At 40.2% G+C, this 16,431-nt stretch overlaps 1 protein-coding gene and 1 pseudogene across 1 annotated transcript; one reads left to right on the forward strand and one right to left on the reverse strand.

The window, feature by feature from the left end:
* Positions 1–751: 751 nt before the first annotated feature.
* Positions 752–1,054, forward strand: LOC110542272 (U6 snRNA-associated Sm-like protein LSm3; annotated as a pseudogene).
* Positions 1,055–14,913: 13,859 nt separating this feature from the next.
* LOC110542274 (olfactory receptor 11G2-like) lies at positions 14,914–15,959 on the reverse strand. The gene has a single exon (XM_060391743.1). It carries the CDS (start codon positions 15,883–15,885, stop codon positions 14,914–14,916), a length of 972 nt encoding a protein of 323 aa, XP_060247726.1. The 5' UTR covers positions 15,886–15,959.
* Between the last annotated feature and the right edge of the window lie 472 nt (positions 15,960–16,431).

Genomic DNA, 16,431 nt, shown 5'->3' on the forward strand with positions numbered 1-16,431 from the left:
GGTCTTTAATTTTCTAATGTCTTCCTCAATATTCCTCTTCCCTCTTCCAACAAGAGACTTGTTTTCATTATAGAGATTTTTTCCTCTTTGGCTTATTCCCAGAATTTTTTTTCTTGGAGGCCATGAAATGAAAGTGTGTAAATGAAAGTGTGTTTATAATCTCTTTTTCAATATTTGTTGTTGATGTGTAGACAGACTACTGATTTATGTAAAAGATTTATACCTTAACACTTAGAATCATTCCTTGTTTCTAGACACGCTCTTGTGGTAAATTTTGGTATCTTTTATGTATAACACATCATCTGCAAGAGATAATTTGACTTATTTATTATTTCATATTCATTTATTATTATTATTATTATTATTATTATTATTATTAAAATCTTGCCTTATTGTGACAGCTAGTGCTTTCAGCACTCTACAGAAAGGAAGTGGGAATAGTGGATTAGCCCTGTTTTCTTCCTGATTTCAATGGATTTTGAGTTTCTCCATTTAGGATAATGTTGGATGTGGTTTTGTCATATGCAGTCTTTATTATGCTAAGGTATTATCTCCCAGTCCTACATTCTCTAGGACCTTTATCATAAAAACAGGTTGGTTTTGTTAAAGGTTTTTCTTCCCCCTCCCCCATCTATCTGATGATGTGGTATTTGTCTTTAATTCTATTTATGTGATTATTGTTTCTATTTACTTACATGGGTTGAACCATTTCCATGTTTCAATGATAAAGTCAACTTGGGGTGTTTGAAACATGGCGGATGACATAGATCAGCAACGACCACTAATACTGTAGAGGAGCCCCCAGATCTCATCAGGCTCAGTTTGGATGAGCAACTTTATGTGACGATGAGAAATGGCCGAGAGCTTGGAGTCAGATTACATGCTTGTGAGCAACATTTAAATATGATCCTGGGAGATGTTGAAGAAACTGTGACGATGATAGTGATGAAGAGACACACGAAGAGGTATATAAATCAACAAAATGGAACATTCCATGCTCTTCATCCTGGGAGATGGTGTTGTTTTAGTTGCTCCTGCATTGAGAGTTGGCTGAGACTGAAGTTGGATCCTGTGTAGAAAAGTGGAGACTTTGCCCCTTGAGATGCAAAGGACATTCACAGAGAGAGGCTCACATGTATTCTGATGGTCAGAAATGACCCAAAGACCCCTCCACCCTCGAAAGAATTTCATTTGCAAGTAACTTACAACCTCTCCAGCTAAATGACACGAAATGACATGTTCTTTTCCCCAGCCTTCAACTAGTGTAACCGCCTCGCTCTTTTCAGGAGTTGCTTTGCCCATTTTTCTTGCAGTTACTTTCAGGTTGTTTTTCTTTAAATTAAATTTGATGCTTCCTTTAAAAAAAGGCCAATGTGGTCTGGGTTGTTTATTAATATTTCATTGAGGATTTTTGTGTGTATGTTCATCAGGGATAATTGGTTTCTAGGGTTTGTTTGGTTTGGTTTGGTTTGGTTTTGGTTGTGTCTTTACTTGGAGCTTGAGTAATACTGGCTTTGTAGAATGAGTTTGGAAGTACTCCTTCTATTTCTATTTTTATGACCAATGAGGAAGTACTAGTTGTAGACCTTTCTTTGAAAGTCTGGTGAACTATGCTGTGAACCCATCTGAGCCTTGGCTTTTGGGTTAGTTGGGAGGCTTTTTATTACTTTATCCATCTCCAAATTTTTTTAATTTAATAAAATATTTTATTAGGAAGTAGAAGGAATAAGGATATACAAATCTTTGGCACATGGTAGTCAAATGCACACTTGAGAGCCTCCTGTTTCAATGCTGGTTAGGATTTCTTTCCATTTATTACCTAATTTCTTGATTAACCTCATTGATTTCATTATGTTTATTATCATTTCATGAGCAAAGCTTTTTAAATTTTTTTTTAAAAATATTTTTTATTTTAAATTTTATTAATTGCACTTTATTCACTTTGTATCCCACCATAAACTCCTCCCTCCTCCCCTCCCAATCCAGCCTTCCCTCCCTCTTCTCCACACATGCCCCTCCCCAAGTCCACTGATAGGGGATGTCTTCCTCTCCTTCCTTCTGATCCTAGTTTATCAGATCTCATCAGGAGTGGCTGCATTGTTTTCCTCTGTGGCCTGGTAAGGCTGCTCCCCTCTCAGGGGGAGGTGATCAAAGAGCATGCCAATCAGTTCATGTCAGAGGCAGTCCCTGTTCCCATTACTATGGAACCCACTTGGACACTGAACTGCCATGGGCTACATCTGTGCAGGGGTTCTAGGTTATCTCCATGTATGGTACTTGGTTGGAGTATGAGTCTCAGAAGTGACCCCTGTGCTCAGATTTTTTTTGGCTCTGTTGCTCTTCTCGTGGAGATCCTGTCCTCTCCAGATCTTACTATTTCCCTCTCCTTTCATAAGATTCCATGCACTCTGCCCAACAGTTGGCCAAAAGTCTCAGCATCTACTTTGATAGTCTGCAGGGCAGAGCCTTTCAGAGGCCCTCTGTGGCAGGTTCCTAGGTTGTTTCTTGCTTTCTTCTTCTTCTGATGTCCATCCTCTTTGCCTTTCTGGATGGGGATTGAGCCAGAGCTCTCCCTCTTGATTAGTTTCTTTAGGTGTACAGATTTTAGTAGGTTTATCCTATATTATATGTCTATATGAGTGAGTATATACCATGTGTGTCTTTCTGCTTGTGGGACAGCTCACTCAGGATGATCTTTTCCAGTTCTCACCATTTACCTGCAAATTTCTTGATTTGCTTTTTTTTTTTTATTGCTGAATAATATTCTATTGTGTAGATGTACCACAATTTCTGTATCCATTCATCTCCAAAATTTTTATGGGTCTATTTAGGTTGTTGATCTCTTCTTAGTTTAATTTTTGTGGTTTTGATGATTCAGCAATTCACTCATTTCTTTTAGATTCTTTTTAGTGTAGTGTAGTGCAAAAATTTAAAGTATTCTTTTATAATAATAATATCATATTTTGGCATCTATTGTAGTGTTTTCTTCTTCATTCCTGCTTCTGTTAATTTGAATTTCTTATTTATTTTTGTTAGTTGGGCCAATGGTGTGTTGATCTGTTGAAAAATTGTTTTATTTTATTATTTGGTGTGAATGTGTGTTTGCCTGTGGATGTGTCTGTGCACCACGCACGTGCCTGGTGTCCTTGGAGGTCAGAAGAGGGCATTGCATCTCTTGGAACCAGAGTAACAAACAGGCAAATGGGAGCTACCATGTAAGTTCTGGAATATGCCCAGGAGCCATATGGCGGTTGTATTTTTAAGATTTTGAAGAAACTACAGATTTATTCCATAATTGATGTATTAATTGGAACTCCCACTAGTAAAAGTCTTCCTTTTCCCCAACATCTCCAGCATTTGTCAGATTCGATAACAGCTATTTCAATGGGGGGTGTGTGGGGATAGCATTTCAAAGTAGTTTTAATTGGCAGTTTTTTGGTGACTGGGATTTTGAGTGCTTTAAAAAGTATTATTGGGATAATCAATTGAGCGGACATGGGGTAAGATGATCAATCCTCATTTAGAAAGACAGATGGGATGTGCATTGAACGTATGACAGGAGTCTACTGAGCGCATCTGAAAGACTCTAACTAGCAGTGTTTTCAAAGCAAAGACTCATGACCAAACCTTTGGCAGAGTACAGGGAATCATAAGAAAGAAGGGGAGTTAGTCTGATGGGGAAAGGATAGGAGCTCCACAAGGACCAAATATATCTGGGCACAGGGTCTTTTCTGAGACTGACATTCAACCAAGGACCATGTATGGACATAACCTAGAACCTCCACTCAGATGTAGCCTGTGGTAGCTCAGTAACCAATTGGTTTCCCAAAGTGAGGGGAACAGGGACTATTTCTAACAGGAACTCGATGACTGGCTCTTTGGTCTCCCCACCCCCGAAGGGAGGAGCAGTCCTGTTAGGCCACAGAGGAGGGCTTTGCAGCCAGTCCTGAAGATACCTGATAAAACAGGATCAGATGAATGGGGAGGAGGTCCCCCCCATCAGTGGACTTGGAAAGGGGCACGGTGGAGATGAGGGAGGGAGGGAGGGAGGGACTGGGAGGGAATGAGGGATCGGGACACGGCTGGGATACAGAGTTAATAAAATGTAACTGATAAAAAAAATAAAAAAAAAAAGAAAAAAAAAAGTATTATTGGCCATTTGTGTGTGTTTTGCTGTTGAAAATCTGTCTACTCCATTGTTTGGCTCAACGGTTGATTGCCGGTTTTATTTCCTTGGTATTGAATTCATGTAGTTCTTGCAAATTTTTGTTATTTGTCTTTTGTCTAAAGTATAGCTGGTAAAAATGTTCACTGATTCTGTATGCTCTGCTGACAGCTTCCCTTGTTGCACACCGACTTTTATTTTAAAGCAAACCGTGAAGTTAACAACCAACCTGTTTCTGTCAACATTGTCTTTTTTTTTCTTTTTAAACAAGAAATGGGAACCATTGCCTCTTCCAATGGAAAAAGGGCTCTTATTTTGTGTTTACCTGTATGTAGATATCACATTTTTCTTTCTGCTTCTTTTTTCTTTTCTTTTCTTTTTTTTTTGAGACAGGGTTTCTTTGTGTTGCCTTGGCTGCCCAGGACTCACTTTGTAGACCAGGCTGGCCTTTTGAGGGCTGGGATTATAGGCATGCACCACCATGCCTGGCTCTAGACATCACTTGTGTGTGTCTGTGTGCGCGCGTGTGTGCGTGTTATATTTTGTTTGTTCTGTGAAGATTTACATAATAAACAATATCATGATAAAATATTTAACCTGCTTTCTGTGGTTATGGTTTCATCTCTTTCATTAAGCTAAGTAAACTTTCTCTTCTGACTGCAGAGGAGGATCCTATGAGTTTAAAATTTGGCAGTATCAAAAAAACCATACAATGGAAAAAAGATAGCATCTTCAACAAATGGTGCTGGTCTAACTGGATGTCTACATGTAGAAAAATGAAAATAGATCCATACTTATCACCCTGTACAAAACTAAAGTCCAAGTGGATCTGTAAGACCTGGGGTCTCACAGCTCAGGAGTTTAATCGCGCCCTTCCCAGAAAGTCCCCCAGACCAAGACTCGTTGTAAAAGCAAGAAGTTTATTTACCATTGTACAATGGGGTCACCCCCGCTGGTCAGCAAAGAGTGGCACTGGGAGACAAAGGCCTTTAGGTTTTTAAAAGAAAAATTGCGGGAGATTTGAAGTTTTAGTTTTGGCAATTTAGGATTGGATGAGGAAGCTATAAAGTAAGATAATTGGTTAGTCTTAGGTGTTCAAGCTTGGCCAGTCCTGCCAAGTGTGGATGCAGCTGCAATTGAAGGTGGGGGTGGTTAGCTCATCCTTGAAAATTAGGGCTGCGGGCTCTTGGCTGGAGGTCAAAAGCTAATCAGAAGAAGTCTAGGTTCGTTGCTAAGAAACGCTATCTCAAGGGCAAGGGTCTGGTCCTTCTTTTGCTGAGTGAAGGTCATTGTTTGCTTGCTCTTTTTTTTATATCTGTCCCCACGGATAGGGTCACATTTCTTCACTCTCTGGAAAGGTACTAAGAGGCTTTAGCTTAACCTGGACCTAAAACTCAAAACTATAGGCTTTAGAAGACATATAGGTTACAAAGTTAGCCTAACCCTTTCATTTCCCCCTTCTCCTTGTAACTGCTTCAATCATGAAGCAGCTGCAGAGTGAGAATTTTATCTTAAGAATTTTTTTTTGACTCAACATTTTAGCCTGTAGAATGGGACAATGGGCCGATGATCCATCTTTTGGAATTTCTTCATGCTGATGATGGATCGTTGAAATCTCAGTTTAAAAGAGGCTGAAATGCTGGTCAAAAGTTGGGGAGAGTACATGGGTAAAGATTTCTAGGAGGCAGTCAAAGGCTGGTCAATGAGGCAGTCCTTAACAGTCTCTGGTTAGTGGATCCAATTGAAGAGACAGGGAGCAGTCATGTCAGCTTTTAACAAGTCCAGATTTCAGCTTGCAGCCCAGAGTCAACCAGGTGAAAATCTGCTGAGACAAATTTAGACTAGAGACAGAAGTTAAGATTTGTCTGTTAAACGGAAAAAGTGAGGAATCCCAACACCAGGGAAAAACTCTTCTGGGATCCATTTGAGCTATGCCAGATCTAGGTCTCATGACCTTTTGATTTTTATAAACTCATATGAATTTTTGGTACACAAAAGGAATTTGTGTACATATATATATATATATGCATATATATATATAAATATATATATACACATATATAAAAACTCAGAAAAGTAACATATCAGCAAATCTAATAGAGCAACATTTTGAGAGTAACAGGTAAAAACTATATCCAACAGAATGGGTACCAGTCAGCTGTTTGTTTTATATCTTTTATAAACAACTTAAGTGTGTCCATGTGGCAGCCTTTTTGGAGTTAACGGCATCTGAGCAGCGGAACTCAGCCTCTTGGCTATTTTTTAAAGTCCAGTCTCTTACAGACTGACCTTGGTGGTCTTACAGTGGACTGCTCTGACCCTGAGAAACTCCGTGCAACCATAGTAACCAGACAGCAGGCTCTGTGCAACCTTGAGTAAACCCTCCTATATTTTGGCTAAGTAAAATTGCCTGCGTGAGAAACTGTTTGTACTTTTTTTTTACTTAAGTGTTAACCTGACGTCCATTAAATTGACACTTTGATCAGTATGTAGACCAACATTTTTTAGATTTTTATAACTTGAACTCCTATATCCTCAGACCCTATATAAACTTTATATTTTTTATTTAACTATTATTATAAGATATTGGCAACTGATGTAAAGCCTGTGAGCAGGGCAAACCTGTTTTTTTTATATAAAAGATATAGTACCCAGTAGTTTTAACTAACTAATGAACTGTCCAATGAGCCGATAGTGAACCTAACTGTCTGCTCTTTAGCTGCCAAGTTACTGTTAACTAAGCCTAGCCTTTCAGCCTAGCTGTCAATGTGATCAGAGACCTGAGAAGGATAAATTATGAGCTAAGTAAATGTACCAATCAAGATGACAGAGATGACTAGTTAGTCCATCACCTAGGCAGTGTCCCTGGTTCCTGTGGTCTCCTGGCTTTCTGAGCAGAGACAGTCCAGCCATCAGGCATAGAGGATGAGAAACTGCTGCTGTGGAAAGAGGAACAGGAGAGATTGACCTCACCTTGCCTCTCACAATGTGAGACAATGGCTCTTCAGGTGTCCCCGGCTTTGTCCACAGTTTAGGCTGGGCCCTAGCAGTGGGCCAGTTGGGGCAGTATTGCCCAGTGGTTAGCATACCACAATCCAGAGTTGCAATCATCTGTCGTTGTCCAAATCTTCTCGGAGACCTTGGGGAGCTACTGCCAGGATTTGGGGACTTTCTGTCACAATAAACTTACATATGTTAAAATGCCATATTTATCAGATCTCTGATAAGCTTGAGGGCCAGCATATCTGAGTTACTCTTTGTTTTTATCATCTGTTTTAAACTGTGTCCTATAAAACAGAATGCTATTTAATCTAGTTCCAGCATATTTTTGACATGTATGTTTTAGAACTATATATTTTAAGACAAATAGGCAAACTTTATAGTTACCCATCCTAGGCTTAACCTTAAAAAAAAACCCTATACAAAGACACTAGGTAGAGCTCAACATCTTAACCAACTGCAGTCGTTAGCATAGCTTTAAGTCTGCTCTTTCTGAACTAAAATTAAAGCAAACATTTTAATCAGATACAGTTTATAGAGGGGCTAGCAAATTTTGCTGATCCTACCACTTTGTATTAAAATTGAACAGTAAAAAGCTTTGCACTTAACACTAATAAGAGGACTGAACATAACTGAGAGACCTAAACAAAATGGTGGTAAACTCATGTCTCCACCCTCTTTATCTCCGGACCAGCATGGCGGCTGGCCACGTATAACTGAACACAGCTGAAAGCCCTAAACAAATATGGCAGCAAAATTACAGCTTCACGTGCTCTCTATCCCTGAACCATCATGGCAGCTAGCCATGTGTTAGCACAGGCTGTGACTGACAATACCAAACATAGCCATTTGGTGCTGTTGATGACACAGCAAACACTGTGGAGCATCCATAATCCCCTACAACCAAAAGTTTTAACATAGTGATCAAATAAGTTTTAAAACCAACTGTATAACAGAACAGTACAGAACATTTTTAAACTGTATGAAGTATTTTAGCCATACCAAACCTATCAGCCAGAATTTTTTTTCCCTTAAAAGAGCATAAAAAAACATTTTGCAATGAAGAATCACCAGCCTTTTAAATGAATTATAACATATTTAAATACAGTTGTGTTTTTTTTTTTTTTTTAAATCATATTAACTCTCTGGCTTTTTATAATACATCCACTAACCTTCTGCAACATCCTATATACCTTCAGGTTTCTAGCTTTCTTTTTCTGGCTTAATCGACATTTTTGTTTTAGACAAGCTATTTTTTTTTAATATCTCTTGCTCACTCTCTCTTTTTTTTTTAGACAACAGAAAAACTCCCATTAATTTTTTTTTCCCCAAGGGTTGGGAAACTGTTTTAAGTTCGTTGTTGGACTGCCCAAGAGTTATTGCTTAAAAAATCTGATAAACTGTAAATGTTTTATCCTCTTAAACATCTAAACAATTTTTAAAACTCGTCTCTGCAATATCAAAGCAAAGTATCTTTTTTAGGAGTGAATTTACAAAGCATAACCATAATTTTAAAAGTCAAAACCAGATTTTAAGACCAAAATTTATCAGTGAAAACAACCCAATCTTCAGAACCAATATCAACTTAGAATAAGACTTTCTTCTTATCCTAAAAGGAAATAAAATCATTTTGACTCAGAGATTTTGCAACCTTTGTTTTTTTCCTGAGCCATACCATGTGGCAATTTACATTGTTGTTATTTAAACATATGCATTTATAGACCCTACAAACACATAAGCACATATACGTGTTTAAAACAAGAATTTGAATTTAACTTTAAAACATACCCAATTATTTTTTTATCATATCAACCATTTAAGACCAGTTGAAAACAATCGTATAATGGCCATATATTTAAACAGACAGACTCAGCTGCAATTTTAAACATTACAGCAAGTGCAGTTTTTTTTTTAAATTACTGTTTGATCTGTAAGTTGCAAGCCCCCTAGGTGGGAGGAGGGAAGAGAGGAGCAAGAGGGCGTGGTGAGCTCTTGCTGCTCACTTCCCTGCTAAACTGGCATGAAGGCAAGGGGGAGGAGTTTTTCCTCACTCCAGAGCAGCCAGAGCAGCTCCTATCATGGAGCAGCTACAGTGCCAATCCCCGCCTAGCCATGTCTAAGGACTTTCACCCAGCAAGCCCATGAGCCTTGCCTACTCCTTTGGCTCCCTTGTGAGCTCTACTGTAGCTTACCTCCCCTGCAGGTCCTGAACTTGCTTCCTGGCTGGGCCTCTCCCCTCCCCCGTGCTCTTTGGCTGTCCATCGCTACAAGGGGATGGCGCATCAAGCCCGTGCCCTGCTGGGTGTGTATTGTTATTCCACAGACGCTCAAGTGCCTGAGCACCGCCTGCCCAAGCTCCAGCCCCAGCTCCACACGTCTCCCCAGCCACCCGAAAGCATTCCCTCCTTGGCTCACTCGGGAGGGAGAGCACATTGCTTGGTGTCCTGCCATGCAGCCATGTGCACTCCCGGGCTGAGAACTAGTTTTAATTTTAAGTATCCTCTGTCCGAATTTTTATCAGTCCAAGTCTACAAAGAAACAGACACAGAAAAATACATACATACATGAGAAACACAGGATTTAAATTGCTGGGGGAGCAGAATCTCTCTGCTCCTCCCTGTTCACAGAAAGGGGCAAGCTGAGTGTCCTACAGGATGTCCCATGGACTTGGCATTAATGACATGTCTGTCTGCCTTAATGAAACCGTTCCAGGCGAGTGGCCTCGAATCACTCAGGGGACTCGAACCCCTTCTACAGATGCTCTCAAGCTAGACCATTTCCCTATCAAAAGAGTCAGAGAGGCAACAACAACAGAAACACAAAGAATCAGGCAAGTAATCAAACAAGGACACCCTTGTGAGTGGTACCACAGTGCTCTGATAGAACGGCTGCCTGGTGGCGGTCGTTCTCTACGAAAATCAGACGGGAGGAGGACCATCTCAGATCCAACCTCCCAAACTGAAACTTGGGGCGTTCCCCAGTTCCCAGTCAAGCGATATTCTGACACCGTCTGTCAATCGCAATGACTGATCAGATGACCAAAAAGGTCCAGATAGGCGCCTAAACTGAAACAGATTGGTACCACAGAAATGTAATTGAGAGGCTGCCTCATGGCAGCCATCTCTGACAAGAAACAGATTGGTAAGACAGAAACAGACTAACCTGTTCCGAGCTCGACCTCTGAGTTCAGTCTGATGAGGGTTGGGGAAGGGCCTGCCCTTTCCCGGCCAATGCACCAAAAATGTAAGACCTGGGGTCTCACAGCTCAGGAGTTCAATCGCGCCCTTCCCAGAAACTCCCCCAGACCAAGACTCATTGTAAAAACAAGAGGTTTATTTACTATTGTACAATGGGGTCACCCCCGCTGGTCAGCAAAGAATGGCACTGGGAGACAAAGGCCTTTAGGTTTTTAAAAGAAAAATTGCGGGAGATTTGAAGTTCTAGTTTGGCAATTTAGGATTGGATGAGGAAGCTATAAAGTAAGATAATTGGTTAGTCTTAGGTGTTCAAGCTTGGCCAGTCCTGCCAAGTGTGGATGCAGCTGCAATTGAAGGTGGGGGTGGTTAGCTCATCCTTGAAAATTAGGGCTGCGGGCTCTTGGCTGGAGGTCAAAAGCTAATCAGAAGAAGTCTAGGTTTGTTGCTAAGAAACACTATCTCAAGGACAAGGGTCTGGTCCTTCTTTTGCTGAGTGAAGGTCATTGTTTGCTTGCCCTTTTTTTATATCTGTCCTCACGGATAGGGTCACATTTCTTCACTCTCTGGAAAGGTACTAAGAGGCTTTAGCTTAACCTGGATCTAAAACTCAAAACTATAGGCTTTAGAAGATATATAGGTTACAAAGTTAGCCTAACCCTTTCAGATCAAAGACCTCAAAATAAAACCAGACACATTAAGTTGGTTAGAAAAAAAGTGGGGAATGCCCTTGAACTCATTGGCACAGGAGACAACTTCCTGAACAGAACACCAACAGCACAGGCTCTAAGAGCAACAATCAATAAATGGGACCTCATGAAACTGAAAAGCTTCTGCAAAGCAAAGGACACTGTCATCAAAACAAAGCAACTGCCTACAGATTGGGAAAGAATCTTCACCAACCCTTTATCTGACAGAGGATTCATATCCAGTATATATAAAGAACTAAAGAAGCTGAAAAGTAGCAAACCAAGTAATCCACTTAAAAAATGGGGTACAGAGCTAAACAGAGAATTCTCTGTAAAGGAATAGTGAATGTCAGAGAAACACTTAAAGAAATGCTCAACCTCATTAGCCATTAGGGAAATGCAAATTAAAACAACCCTGAGATTTCACCTTACACCCATGAGAATGGCCAAGATCAAAAACTCAATTGACAACACATGCTGGAGAGGTTGTGGAGAAAGGGGAACCCTCCTCCACTGCTGGTAGGAATATAAACTTGTACAACCACTCTGGAAATCAATCTGGGGCTTTCTCAGACAACTAGGAATAGCGCTTCCTCAAGATCCAGCCATACCACTCCTAGGCATATATCCAAAAGAGGCTCAAGTACACAATACGGACATTTGCTCAACCATGTTTTTAGCAGCTTTATTTGTAATAGCCAGAAGCTGGAAACAGCCCAGATGCCCCTCAGCTGAAGAATGGATGCAGAAATTGTGGTACATCTACACAATGGAGTATTACTCAGCAATGAAAAAGAAGGAAATAATGAAATTTGCAGGTAAATGGTGGGACCTAGAAAGGATTATCCTAAGTGAGCTTTCCCAGAAACAGAAAGACACACATGGTATATACTCACTCATATAGACATATAACATAGGATTAACCTACTAAAACCTGTACATCAAAAGTAACTAATCAAGAGAGAGGACCCTGACTAAAATGCTCAATCCCCATCCAGAAAGGCAAAGAGCTTGGGCATCAGAAGAAGAAGAAAACAGGAAACAACCTAGGAACCTCCCACAGAGGGCCTCTGAAAGGCTCTGGCCTGCAGACTATCAAAGCAGACGCTGTGACTTTATGGCCAATTGTTGGGCAGAGTGCATGGAATCTTATGTAAGAAGTGGGAAATAGTAAGAGCTGGAGAGGACAGGAACTCCACAAGGAGAGCAACAGAACCAGAAAATTTGAACACAGGGAACTTCCCAGAGACTCATACTCCCACCAAGGACTATTCATGGAGATAACCTAGAACCCCTGCACAGATATAGCACATGACAGTTCAGTGTCCAAGTGGGTTACATAGTAATGGGAAGAGGGATTGCCTCTGACATAATCTGATTGGTCTGCTCTTTGATCACCTCCCCCTGAGGGGGGAGCAGCCTTACCAGGCCACAGAAGATGACAATGCAGCCACTCCTGATGTGATCTGATAGACTAAGATCAGAAGGAAGGAGAGGAGGACCTCCCCTATCAGTGGACTTGGGGAGGGGCATGTGTGAAGAAGGGGGAGGGAGGGTGGGACTGGGCGGGGAGGAGGGAGGGACTTATAGGGGGATACAAGTGAATAAAGTTCAATTAGTAAAAAAAAGAAAATAAAAAAAACTACTTGAACTTAGAACATTTCTATAAACTAAATAAATGAATTATTCTTGTTGAATCCTAATTTGTATTCATTATTATTTTGTACTTATAAGTACATTTGTGAATAATGGTTGATATCCTCTTATTTTTACATTTACACTAGAGAACAACAAAGACATTGATTTATCCACATACTTGGTCCTGCAATTTTTTTTTCTCAGAAATGTTCTTTAAGTGCATGTTTCTAACAAAATAGCTTTGGAAGTTGAGCATTAATTTTTAAATTAATAAAAAGCAAACATTTGATGTATTAAAAAAATAAAAAGTAGGTCCATATCCAAGACATGACTAGAAACACTCTTTTGAATATTGTCATTCCGATTTGTAAATATCAGCACACTTGTGCTACAAGCTCATCTCAAAGTGAGAGAAATATGTCTGGGATTTGTATATAAAATTCTGTTTATGGTCAAGAGTGAGTAGCGAAAAGTAAATTCTATAAAACCTTCATAAAATACATAAAAATGAAGGTATTGAAAAAAGTGACGCACTCAAGACTTTAGGATTTACAGTTTCAAGATGAAAGAAAGAATAGCATGTGACTCTCCCTGTGGACTAAATTTTCAGGAGATATGACATTTCACTGGACAGAGAGAATATTCACAAGTGGTGACATGGGAAAGAGAGGGAGAAACAGGAAGGAATAAGAAATAAGGAGAAATCAGCAGTTCCTCTGAAGCATGGGTCTAGAAATATTTTCAGTTTGTAGCCGTTAAAGTAATCAATATTTGAGAAACAAATTGTAGATAGAGAAGGGTTACAGGGAAATGAGGCTCAAGACAAATGTCATGTTGCTCTGTGATGTCTAATATTGATTGTCACCTTGGCTGGATCTGGCATTAATTAAAATGTAAGATGCTGGCACTCCACTCCTGATGAGATTTGATAGACTAAGATCAGAAGGAAGGAGAGGGGGACCTTCACTATTAGTGGACTTGGGGAACGGCATGTGTGAAGAAGGGGAAGGGAAGGTGGGATTAAAAGGGGAGGAGGGAGGGGCTTATGGGGGATACAAAGTGAATAAAGTGTAACCAATAAAAGTTTAAAAAAAAGTAAAAAAAAGATGCTGGCACTCTTGTGAAAAATTTTCTTGACCATATTATTTGAAGCAGGGGTACCCACTCGAAATCTGGGTGGTACTTTCTGGTGGGAAAACAAAACTTGGGTTCCTTTTACCTGTTGGCCTTCATACTTTCTGGAAAGCTCATCTGTCTTGTGCCATGACATTCATTCACCAATATTAGAGCGAAATTCTTTGGAATTTCAATGTAGACTGAAGGCAGCTGTCCAGTCTCCTGGATTGAATAGCTACTGGATTCCTGACCTTTTCAATGTGAGCCATTGATTGATTACTCAGACCTGTAAGTCAGTCTAACCCCTCTTCCACTATCTGTCTGTCTATTTCTGTCTACTATCTACTATCTCTATCTATCGATCTATCTATCTATCTATCTATCTATCTATCTATCTATCTATCTATCTATCTCGCAACCAAGATTTCAAGAGTGTTGGAAGAAGCTGAGTATCCAAACAGATGAAAATTTAGTTTTCAGAATAAACTGTTACTGCTACCTAAACAAACAAACAAACAAACAAACAAACAACCACGGAGTTGGCTTGGTCTAGATCCAGTGAGAGACATACATCATAGAATTTTCAGGTTCAAGTCCATGGATTCTGGAAAATTGTGTGCCTTTCAGTTCCTAAAATCAAAACACTCCCTCAGGCAGGGAACTGTTCAAGCCATTTTGGGTTCCTCTGTATGTCCCTTTAGAAGTCAAGGAATCATGGAAGCTTGACAGGACAATTCGATTTGGACATTAATCTTGTGTACTCAGTAAAGTTTGCAAATATTCTATTCTGGTACCGATAATGTGCTGATCCTGGTAATTGTGACTATATTCTGTTTCTGATAAGAGTCTAAAAAGTCTAAATGTTCTCAATAAAATGGTCACAGCCTCAGTCTTGCTGTGGCCCTTCTAATCAAAAGAAAAAGGAGTTGTGGTGCTCAGAAATATTAACTAGGATCAAAATAATCTGCCTTTATCTGAAGCATAATAAGCAGCAGGACAGATGTTCAAGGACCAAGAAAAAATCAGTGCAGCAATTCTTTTAGATGCTTCTGATTTTGGTAAATTATTTAAATAACACCAGTTAAAATGTGAAAACAGATTAAACATACATTTAATTGCCCATGGCCTTTTTTGATGACCAATTTTTTACCTCCCCTAGAATTTCCTTCAGGGCTCTTTTCATATGTTTGTTCCTAAAACTATATATCACAGGATTGAGGAGTGGAGTCAAGACAGAGTAAAACAGAGTCACAATCTTCTGCATCCCAGCTTCATGCTCAGCTGTTGGACTCCCATACATGACCAGTACGGAGCCATAGAACAATGCCACCACAGACAGATGAGACCCACAGGTAGAGAAAGCCTTTTTTTTCCCAGAAGCTGAAGGGACCTTCAGTACAGCTGTGAGGACCAGAGCATAAGACCCCATGATAAACACAAAAGGAATAATGAGAGGCAGAGGGCTCAAGATGGAGAAGACTAGCTCTATTAAGGGAGCTTTTCTGCAAGTCAGTACTAACAGAGGGCCTGGGTCACATAAGAAGTGATCTATAATTCTGGACCCACAGAAGGACATCTGGGAGATGAGGATGATGGGAACAGGGAACCAGAGGAATCCAAGCACCCAGCAACTGATCACCAGGATGTTGCAAAGGCGCCCAGTCATGACAGCAGGATAATGTAGAGGCCTGCAGATGGCAAGGTAGCGGTCAAATGCCATGACTGCCAGGAAAAAGCATTCCGTAGAACCCAAGGAGAAGAAGAAATAGAACTGCAGGAAGCACCCAGAGAAGGAGATGACCTTGGTGTCAGAGAGGAAGTTGGCCAGCATGTTGGGGACTGTGGAGGTGACATACCAGATCTCCAGGAAGGAGAAGTTGGCCAGCAGGAGGTACATGGGTGTGTGGAGTCTCTGATCCCAGCGCACAGCACAGATGATGGAAGCATTGCCCATGAGGGTGAGGATGTAGACAATGGAGAAGAGTGCAAAGAGGAAGATCTGTCCCTCTTTGGAGCAGGGGAATCCCAGGAGGATGAAGCCAGTGATGGTGCTGGCGTTGCTGGGGCTGCTGAGGGTTTTCATCTGCCAGTGACCTGGGAAGGCACCAGAAATTATCAAATGGGTACAGCCAGTTGATGAGTCAGATTTATATTTAAATTATTACAGACAAAAAAACCCACATATGTTTTACTAGGCACTTAAGAAAGACATTGATCTGAATTGATTGTTTGCTCCCATTCTTTGCTTCCCTAACTTTCCACTTTTGGCACAAGGAAACTATTGGTCATAAGTACTATTGGTGATAAGTACTCCTTCTCTTTCTTTTCCTCCTCCTTGTCCTCATCTTCGTCACCCTCCTCATTTTCTCTATTCTTTTCAGTCAAATTCTAATGTAATTTTAAACATGCTTACATGTTTCTTCACAATACTACACCTGTGTGTAATCAAGTATATGTATATTCACACAAAACACAATTTCCTCTCATATTTCAGAAGTGAAATCCTTGTATCTCTTGATGTATCTTGTCATCTCTAATCATTACCCATATTATATTCATAGTGAGTTTAAAAAAACTGAAATCAAATTAAGTTAGGAACACCCCTGCATATAAACCTCAGTTAGTTTCC

Source organism: Meriones unguiculatus, chromosome 9 (genome assembly GCF_030254825.1).
Source record: "Meriones unguiculatus strain TT.TT164.6M chromosome 9, Bangor_MerUng_6.1, whole genome shotgun sequence".
Taxonomy (NCBI): domain Eukaryota; kingdom Metazoa; phylum Chordata; class Mammalia; order Rodentia; family Muridae; genus Meriones; species Meriones unguiculatus.

What these genes read in the sequence shown, in the direction of transcription:
- LOC110542274 (XM_060391743.1), bottom strand. Translation starts at nt 15,885, where the DNA reads ATGAAAACCCTCAGCAGCCCCAGCAACGCCAGCACCATCACTGGCTTC.